General features: G+C 46.4%; 1 protein-coding gene across 1 annotated transcript in view; it reads left to right on the top strand.

Annotated features, from left to right (window-relative positions):
- LOC120880833 (NPC intracellular cholesterol transporter 1) overlaps positions 1–10467 on the top strand; it is a 39969-nt gene that overhangs the window by 15409 nt on the left and 14093 nt on the right. Inside the window, exons 5-10 of the mRNA XM_040264238.1 lie at positions 724–1032; positions 2774–2847; positions 3389–3759; positions 4969–5195; positions 6782–6882; positions 9126–9228. Of these exons, the coding sequence (XP_040120172.1) occupies positions 724–1032; positions 2774–2847; positions 3389–3759; positions 4969–5195; positions 6782–6882; positions 9126–9228 (1185 nt within the window). The remainder of the gene's footprint in view (positions 1–723; positions 1033–2773; positions 2848–3388; positions 3760–4968; positions 5196–6781; positions 6883–9125; positions 9229–10467) is intronic.

Genomic DNA, 10467 nt, shown 5'->3' with positions numbered 1-10467 from the left:
AACAACCAGGACCTGCTGTACAGCACAGGCAGCTCTGCTCAGTGTCCCGTGGCAGCCTGGATGGGAGGGGAGTCTGAAGGAGAAAGGGGACATGTGTACGTATGGCTGAGTCCCTTTGCCTTTCACCTGAAACTGTAACACTGTTAATCGGTCACACTGCAATACAAAATAAAAAATGTAAAATAAAAAAAGGAGCCTTTTCAGAAGCTTTGCCTTAGTATTAGCTCCTCAGTGGAGATAAACATTTGATTGAAAGTTTACACTGAAATATGGTGGACTTGAATGTTGGTGATGAGCCCTGTGCCCAAAGTTATTGAGGTTAACTTAAAAGTTTGCAGGACTAAATGGCAAAGCATAACTTGATCACCCAGAAACCTCCAGTCTTTCTTATTCTTCTGGTTGCATGACTTCTTTCAGTGTGCTTATCATTGGGTTAAAATATGATTTAGTACTACTACTGCTGCTGCTAAGTCACTTCAGTCGTGTCCGACTCTGTGTGACCCCATAGACGGCAGCCCACCAGTCTCCCCCGTCCCTGGGATTCTCCAGGCAAGAACACTGGAGTGGGTTGCCATTTCCTTCTCCAATGCATGAAAGTGAAAAGTGAAAGTGAAGTCGCTCAGTTGTGTCCAACCCTCAGCAACCCCATGGACTGCAGCCTTCCAGGCTCCTCCATCCATGGGATTTTCCAGGCAAGAGTACTGGAGTGGGGTGATGATTTAGTACAACCCTTGTAATTAAATTTTTTTTAATAGATATTCTTAACACACTCCTTCCTACAGATCTTCCGACGCATGGGATGCAGCCCATGAACAATGCCACCAAGGGCTGTGACGAGTCGGTGGACGAGGTCACCGGGCCGTGCAGCTGCCAGGACTGCTCGGCTGTCTGCGGCCCCAAGCCCCAGCCCCCGCCCCCTCCCGTTCCCTGGAGAATCCTGGGTCTCGACGCCATGTACGTCATCATGTGGAGCACCTACATGGCTTTCCTGCTCGTGTTTTTTGGAGCGTTCTTTGCTGTGTGGTGCTACAGGTAATCTGTTTTGTTTCCCATCCCCCCAGACAAGAGAGCAAACTTAGCCCAGTGGCATTTCTAAGCTTTCACTTGGTAGACTTTGGTTCATGAGAGTAAAGATCTGCATTAATACAATTCCAGGACTTGCTTATGTCCTGCATCTAGTCAACAATCAAAAGGCTATTTAGACATTGAGATGTTTAAAGTTAGTTCCATTGGTTTATTCAAAAATGGCGTGTGATTTAAAAGACCCATTTTTTAACAGAAAGTCTACTGAGCCAAATCTGATTCAAATCCTTTTAAATGCGGTACTGTAGTCCTTTTAGATACCTGTGTCTTGACTTAGGACAACACATTCATTTAAAACTTTTGTCTTTTGAAATAATTTTAGACTTACTAAAAGGGTGCAGAAATAGACTTTATATCTCTACTGGCTTCCTCTAATGTTACCACTTATATCACCCATAGTATATAATTTAATGAAAACCATGAAAATAACATTGGTATCCCATTATTGGTTAAACCACCGTTCTTTTTTAGGTTTTACCAGTTTTTCCTCTAAGGTTCTTCCTTTTTCTGTTTCAGGACCCCATGTCACATTCACTTCTTGTTTGATTTGTCTCCTTCAATCCATGACAGTTGCTCATCTTTCCTTTTATTTTATGACCTTGACACTTTTGATGAGTGCTGGTCTTTTGTAAAATAATACCCCAATAACGATACCCCAACCTTTTGTAAATAATGCCCCAATTTGGTTTTATCTGATGTTTTCTCATGATTAGGTGGAGGTTTTTGACAACATCTCAGACGCAATGTGTCTTTCTCAGTGTATCATGTCAACAGCTTATGATGCCAGTATGTCTCGTCACTGGTGATATTAGCCTACATCATTTGGTTTCGAAGGTGTCTGCTGGGTTTTTCCACTGTGAAGCGACTGTTCCTTCCTTTGGAGTTGATAAACATCTTTCGGGAGCTGTGTTGAGACTGTGCTGATAACCTCATTTTTCCTCAAACTGTCGTCCACTGATTTTAGCATCCATCCATGGGTCTTCAACACTTAACTCTTGTGGATTTTATCTAATGGTGACATTTTGTTTCCCTCGTTTCTTCTCCATTTACTAACTGGACTTACTCTCTTATTCCTTCTCCCCTACTTTCTTAACTAATATTTATTTAGTTATGTTTACATAATGGACTTAAAAAAAATAACTGTGATCTCTGTTTCGTATCATCATTTATGTTTTTGCTCAGATCTTCCCAATTTTGACCACTGGCAGCACCTTCTGCTGGCTCCTGTGTCTTTTTTAAGTATGCCCTCACGTTTCTCAAGCTTGTTCTTTTTTCTGGAATCACAGGATGTTTCCGTATTTTCCCTGCCCCAGCCCTAGAAGCACCCTCTTCTGCAAGGAGCCTTGGTTCCTTTCCCTGGAAAAGGGTGTTTAGAAACCAAGATCTAGGCACCAGATGTGCTCATTGTTCCTGGAATACAGTGTTCACTGTGTTTCTAAAGGACCTAAAACTTTTAAATGTGAGTGAGGGCTACAAGGTGAAATTATCTTCTTAATACCTTCTTAAAATTTCCCCTGAGACTAGTGAGAAGAGAGACCTGGAGCAAGGGAGCTTTGGGAAAGGAAGGCACCAGTTAGGAAGGAAGCAAACAGGATGAGGAAGTAAGCTTTTAATAGGGCTGTGGGACCGTCAAGAACAGTCTCATGATGCTGAAGTCCACTAACATGACTTACGTGGTTTTATCTTTCAGAAAACGGTATTTTGTCTCTGAGTTTACCCCCATTGATGGCAATATACCTTTCTCTATAAACGCCAGTGACAAAGGTAGGCACTTGTACTTAAGTAAAAGGGTTGGCACCGTTGGTAGGAGAGTGTTTGTTTCTTTACCGTTGACGCGCCTCTTCTGCGAGCAGCACTGAGCCCATGCTGGGGACACGACTATGATGGGGACAGGGTCCCTGTGTTTGCGGCACTGAGAGCTGGAAACGGGTGGCAGATGGGAATCGCCTGGTTCATAATATCTGTAGAGTGATCCTGGCCTGGGGTGAGAGCAGAGGGCAGGAACAGTTGGAGGGAACTGCTTTGGCTGGAATGCTCGGAGCACCTGGCTTTTCCGAGGCTTCTGTGTGAATACTGTCTCTCTCAGGGAGGGGCTGGTGGTCACTGTGGGCAGGTGAGCAGGGCCGCTTCTCCAGCAGACAGGTAGCTGGGCAGGGCAGGGGATGGTCTCATGCACGTCCCTGGGTGTCCCTGTGCGGCTGTGAGTCTCGCCACATGCAGTGGTAGCTAACACTCTCCCTGTTCCGGCTTTCAGGAATGGCTTGGCTCTTAACCTTCCCCCTCCCTTCCTCTCCTGCTCTTCCAGGGGGGCCAACCTGCTGTGACCCTCTGGGTGCCGCCTTGGAGGCGCATCTGCGGCGGCTCTTTGAACGGTGGGGCTCCTTCTGTGTGAGGCACCCCGGCTGTGTCGTGTTCTTCTCCGTGGCCTTCATCGCCGCCTGTTCCTCAGGCCTGGTGTTCATCCAGGTCACAACCGACCCGGTGGACCTCTGGTCGGCCCCCGGCAGCCAGGCGCGCCAGGAGAAGGAGTACTTCGACACACACTTCGGGCCCTTCTTCCGCACCGAGCAGCTCATCATCCGGGCCCCCCACACCCCGCCGCACACATATGAGCCCTACCCCTCCGGAGCCGACGTGCCCTTCGGGCCTCCCCTCGCCATAGACATTCTGCACCAGGTAATGAGCTCTTGGCAAGAAGCCACTTCCAGGGAAGCCGGCACCAGGCCAGCTTTCAACCAGTTCACTTGATGTGGGTTTCAGGCTGACGGTGATCATTTATCTAGTAAACCTTAATGATAAGACACTTTTCACTTACTTTCCAAAAAGTGTTGAACTTAATGAAAAATTTACTGTAGACCACTTTTGTATTTATTTCATACAGGAGGTCTTGCTTGAAATTGAGAAGAGCATGTCTCTATTGAAACAGAATATATTTATTAATATATTCACCTTCGGAACTTAATGATTTTTTCTGCTAGTAATTGAAAAGTAATACACCAGGACCCAAAGGGATAAAGCTTCTTGTGTTGTCCTAGAGACCTTGGAGGGGCTGCTGGATCACTGCGGACCCTCACCCCCCAGCAACTGCAGGAATGACCTTGTCACTGCCTGAATGTGGGCTCCTGGCCTGCGTTTGGAATAAGATCCACCCCATGCTCCTACAGAATCCTTTAAATCTGCCCATCCTCCCTTCCCACACTTGCCCTGGAGAGCTGTCTGTAAATTAACTGCCTCCCACTTAATTGTTAATGAACAGTTGTACATTTGCATACTTTTTCCTCTCAACATTGCTCTTGCCCTACAGAATGTCTGATAGCTTGAGAAAACATCAGCATGTTCCCAAGAGTCTAACAGAATCTTTTGCACCCGGTGACCGTTGCTTTCTCCCAGTTTGTTGCAAAAGGTGCACATGTTGTCCTTTACCTCCTGCAGTGCATTTGTATTCTCTACTAGAAAAAATGAGAATATATGTAAATGAGCATAGTATGGTGCGAGGTGGTGGTTGCTGGGGACGGGAGGGCCTGTCAGGAAGACCTGCAGATGTCCCCAGGCTCCCCTTCGTTCCCACTGTTGCTCCGGGTGGGAGGGCCTGTGTTAGAGTGTCCTGTGCTGGGATGTGGCCTGTCATGGTGTCCCCTCCCCTCTCTCTGAGTGCCCCAGTGTGCTGATCCTCAGCAAAATTATAGTAAACTTAAAAATATTTTCATCCTCATTTATCTCAGTCTTCTCCCCTGTCTCAGGAAGGATTTTCCCCAAAGGCTCTTATCTTCTAACCACTGCGCACCCCCCCTCCCGCTACCGCCCCAGAGCAGTAAGAATTAATCAGCATCTGAAGGAAAACTGCTGTATCTCTGGGTTTGTTTATTTAAAAATATCCTCTTTCAGGTCCTTGACTTACAAACCGCCATCGAGAGCATCACTGCTTCTTACAACAACGAGACTGTGACCCTGCGTGACATCTGCGTAGCGCCCCTCTCGCCATACAACCAGAACTGCACCGTCCTGAGCGTGCTGAACTACTTCCAGAACAGCCACTCCGTGCTGGACCATCAGGTCGGGGACGACTTCTTCGTGTATGCGGATTACCACACGCACTTCCTCTACTGTGTCCGGTACGTGGCGGGGGTGGTCCTTCCTCCGTCTCTCCAGCAGGTAACAGCTGCTGTGGCCACACACCGCTGTAGTTGCTAGAGCCCTAGCAGGGAGCAAACAGCGGGACCCTCAGGGTAAAGCGATAGTCAGCCTGATGCCGGGTCAAGGCAGCGCCAGGTCCAGGCGATGCCGTGGGAGAAGGGAGAGGAAGCTGGGCAAGGATGGGCTTGCCCGGAAGTGCCACTCTAAGTGCAGCACAGGCTGCTCAGCGGAGGGAACAGAGGGAGCCGGTGAGAGCTGGGGAAATGCTTTCTAAGTAGACGGGCAGCAGGTGCAAAGGCCCTGAGGTGGCGTGTTCACCATGTGTCATCAAGGTACCTCCCAGCCCCTGACTCCCTCCCAGCTGGATTATACCTAGTTGCATCTGCCATACCACCCAAGCATTTCTGAGCTGGTTTCTTGGTGCAAAGACAGAAGCCTCTAATATCTTTTCTTTTCTTTCAAATATAAATTGATTTCACAACACTTGACTTCAAAACATGCAGCGTCCCCTCAAGGAGTGGGGGCCGGATTGCAGTTCAGTTTAGATGGGAGAACGCTGAAGTTGCTTCGTGTCGGAGGCTTATCTGGCCGCACAGGCCAGCGTGTGGTTTGAGTTAGTCACAGAGAAGCCGCGCGGGGTGACCTGTGAGGTGACCTTTAGGCCTGCCCTGTGGCAGGAGGAGCGCTCGCTTCTCTGCCCTCCCTGGATGCCCTGTCACTTGGCCTGACGTGACCCACAGAAACTTGTTCAGCCACTCAGACAACCGCTGTGGCTGTCCATTCATTACAGAAGCAGAGAAATCGCTCCCCGTCACGTTTGAACATGCTGCTCGATTAACCACGTCTCCACAGCCAAGTACTCTGGCTTCAGGCCCCGTTCAGTGACCTGAGGTTCCATCTGTACTTGTTCCTGGAGTGTGGCTGACTCTAGGCGCTTGTGCTGTGTTTACGGTCTTCAGGTGGTCACCTCTATAACCACGAGCCTGTGAAGCAATAAGTGCTTTGATTGTTCCCAGGTGCCAACAGAATAAAACCCCCAACCGCTGGTGAAGACGCTTACCCTTTCCTTCCATTGCCTCCTTCTTCCTTCCCAGCCCCACCCCCTCCTTGGGAGGCCCCCATCATGGGTACCCCACGCACAGACCCAGGACTTCCTGTGGTCCCTCAGGCCACTGTCTGTTCTCTTTTCTCCTCATGCTCTTTTCTTCTCTTCCTGCTGGTATGGTGCCTGGAAGCCTTCACCTCCTCCTGTGCAGGTGAATTCCCCCTCCTCCTTAGAGATCGGGTCTGTACCTAAAGTTCTCTTTATAGTGACAGCTTTCACCACGTATTAGCAGCTTCCTCCTCTGTGCACCAGCTGATGTCAGCCACATCTCACTGTATTTGCCGGCCTCTCTCTCAGCAACTCTAAGCTCCCAAAAGCAAATACTGAACTGTATCATTCACCCAAGGGGACCTCAGGCCCACATTCTTAATCAGCCTCGTGACTGTTGTATAAACGTCTGGGTCTCTGTGATGTGTTGAGGTTGTTCTAATTGGAATGTGTTCTCTGAATTCCTGGCAGGGCTCCTGCTTCCCTGAATGACACCAGTTTGCTCCACGATCCTTGCCTGGGGACGTTTGGTGGCCCAGTGTTCCCATGGCTTGTGCTTGGAGGCTATGATGGTAAGTGAGAGAAGCTTTTACTCTTCTTACTGGATAAAGCAGTCTTGGTTCTGTCATTAACGTCGGGTGGTAATTATGAGGATTTCATCAGTCAAACACTCATTAATTACCGAATATACTGCATCCCAAATACCATATGTCCTTTGGCTTTTGGTTTTATTGTGCATTTGGAAGAAGTGGTTTAAGCCATTTTTAGGTTACTTTCCAGGAAGCTGTCAACAGCTAAGGACATTTTCCCAGCACAACGTCACTGTTAACATCCACATAATATGTTACTTGGTCTCAACATCCACATGATATGTTGCTCAGCCTCAAGTTCATGGGACCCTTGAAACTCATCCAGAGAGCCCCCAGCGAGTCCATGGACCTCGGATTAAGAACATCCGTAATGGAGGAGAGACATGTGAGATATAGGGGGAAAGAAAAGAGATTTTTTTTTTTCCTTCTAAACCAGTTGGTTAAGGACTCAGACACTTCCAGTGGGCAGAGCAGTGGGGCTTTGCTCAGATAACTCCAGGTAGATGGGGTAATAACTCACGTGGCAGGTTTGGCATCTGAAGCCTAATTATAAGCAGCTCAACAGGTTTTTCTCCAGCTGGTTGAAGTGGCCAGATACTCTTCTCATCCGTGGGAAGGGAGAGATTATGAGCTATAAAGTAATTTTTAGATGGAGAAGGTATTTCTAAGCAGGACACACATTGCAAAGTCACAAAAGGAAACCCTGATGAGTTTGACTGTGTGAGAATTTAAAGTTCTTGTGTAGAGAGAAACATAAAATTTTAAGAAACAGAACAAACAGCCAACCAGAGCAGGAAAAAAGTTAGTATACATAACAGTGTTTCCTTAATACATAGAGAGCTCTTGAGGAAAAAAGACAAGGTCAGCTCCCCAAAAGAAGTGGGCAGAGCTGTGTGCATGTTAATAAGAGAAGAAGTACAAAGGGCTTTTAATTGTATGGAGAAAATGCTGAACCTTACTCAAGCTAGTGAAACACCTCTCACTTCAGTCTTTTACATAACAAACAGATTAGCAAAGATCTAAAGTCAAAGCGTTCGTCACTCAGTGGTGTCCAACTCTTTGAAACCCCATGGTCTGTTGTAGCTTGCCAGGGTCCTCTGTCAATGGGTTTTCCCAGGCAAGAATGCTGGAGTGTGTTGCCATTTCCTCCTCCAGGGGATCTTCCCAACTCAGGGCTCGAACCCGGTTTCTTGCGTTGCAGGCAGTCTTTATAGTCTGATGGTCTTCCGTGGTGGCTCAGATGGTAAAGCAAAGATCTGAGAATTTGACAAAACTCTGTGTGCATGAAACCCTGCTTGGGCAAACTGCATTTTGTCGGGAGTGTAGATGGTTCTAGAATATAAGCACTAGGAAAGTTGAGGTTTTTAACCTCTGTTGCTCATTAATGTTTCCACAGTCCCTAAAACAACATGGGCACACAGTAGGTCTCAGCAAATACTTTGTTGAATAAAGTAATGAAAAACAGGATGGCATTTTTGGAGGGCAGTTTGGGAGATCCATCCAAATTAAAAATTTACTTTTTTTTTTCTTTTTTTTTGGATTCTGAGTACTTGTAAAATTTGATCCTACAAATATAGATTTTATGTGTTAGAAATATCAGGTTAACTTTTGTAGTAATTCTACTTATAACAAAAACAAACCAAACTTGCAAAGCTATTCATCAACTGGAGATGGAGTTAAACTGTACTAGAAAACATCATAAGCAGAAACAAGAATAAGGAAGTGCAGTGTCTATTAAAGCAGCATTCTCAGGATATGAATTTAAAGGCAGCATTTGCAGAAGGGTGTGTTACTATTAGTGTGAACAGGAAGGCAAGGGGAAGCCCGTGCGTGTGCACCTGGACTGCGACTGTTAGGGGCCACAGCCATCATGGTGTGAGGAGGAGAGCTAAGGCACAAGATGGGAACGGAGGAAGGAGAGACTTTCCCCCAAACACCTTTCTGCTTTGTTTGAAATCATCACCCAACACATGCTGGGTAGTCATGATGATGGAATGACAAATGCATCTACATTTGCTTGAGAGTCCCCTTTTCTCCCTAGCTGAACTACACAAGCGCCAGGTCAAGTGACCTCTCATTTTGTTCCACGAGCTCAGGCGCGTTTAAGCTTCAGCCCCATGAGAAACTGGGCACCTAGCCATCTTGTGATTTCCGCCCCCCTCGTATTGATCTGGTTTTCTGCACACTTGTTATCTGCTTTTTGATGTCACCTTTTTCCTTTCTAGATCAAAACTACAATAACGCCACAGCCCTTGTGATCACTTTTCCTGTCAATAATTACTATAACGATACAGAGAAGCTCCAGAGGGCCCAGGCCTGGGAAAGAGAGTGAGTTGTTCACAGGGTCGGTAAACCAGCTGCTCTTCTCACAGGGAGGTGGACGCTAGCAGAAAGCATTGATATGACATTCAACTAAATTAAGCAACATCAGATCTAAGTCATGCCATTTCTTTCACTTGGTTCTAGTGATGCTGTGAAAACAAAAATCTATAAATAAATTTACTTGTAAACATTCTTTAAATACATAGTCCTGCAACAGGAATGCACAGGTATCTATGCAGAATGCTCCTTGTGTTATTTTCTAACAGCGAAACCTGGGAGTAAACTAAATGTGTATTAGTAAGGAGAAGTATAATAGAATGTTATGCCATCATTAAAGGTAGTGAGGTAAGTATTAATAAATGGTTCAAGAATTATTAAATAAAAACTGTGGTCAGCATATTTCAGCAAATATATGTCATACATGCTGTCCACGCCTGGAAAGTATCTCAAGTAAGTGACCCAGGAACCGGTTAGCTGTGATGTAACCTCTGAAGAAGGGGCAGAGGGGCCCAGGAGAATGGGACACTGAACAGCTTTGTTGGGATATTCGTATACCATACAATTTACCCATTCGAAGTGTACAGTTGAGTAGCTTTTAGTATTTTCACTGATGTGTGCAGACATCACCATAGTCAATTTTAGAGCATTTTCTTTACCACAGACAGAAATCCCATCTCCTGTAGCAGTTTCCCTCCTAACACCTGGCCCTACATAACCCTCGGTCTGCTTTCTGTCTCCATCAATTCTCCTGTTCCAGATGTTTCTATGGATGGAATTACATACGAGGGCTTTCCAATCTGGCTTCGTTCACTTACAATAATGTTTTCAAGGTTCATCCAAATTGCAGCATGTGTCAATAATTTCCTCTTTTTTATGGCAGAAGATCATTCCGTCCTATAGATAGATCACATTTTGTTTATCTGCTCATCAGCTGATGAACATGTGCGTTATTTCGTGGAAAGTTACTCAGTTGTGTCTGATCTTTGTGACCCCGTGGACTGCAGCCTGCCAGGCTCCTCTGTCCATGAGATCCTGCAGGTCAGTTCTCCGATGGAGTGGGTAGCCATTCCCTTCTCTAGGGGATCTTCCTGACCCAGGGTTTGAACCTGGGTCTCCCTGCATTGCAGGCAGATTCTTTACCACCACCTTTGACCGTTAGGAATAATGCTGTAAGCTTTCACATGCAAGTTTTTGTGTGAACATGCCTCCATTTCTCTGTTTGTGTGAATGTGTTTTCCTTTCTCT

This window comes from Oryx dammah, unplaced genomic scaffold (genome assembly GCF_014754425.2).
Source record: "Oryx dammah isolate SB20612 unplaced genomic scaffold, SCBI_Odam_1.1 HiC_scaffold_22, whole genome shotgun sequence".
Taxonomy (NCBI): Eukaryota; Metazoa; Chordata; class Mammalia; order Artiodactyla; family Bovidae; genus Oryx; species Oryx dammah.
This window is presented reverse-complemented; position numbering and strand designations above follow the sequence as displayed.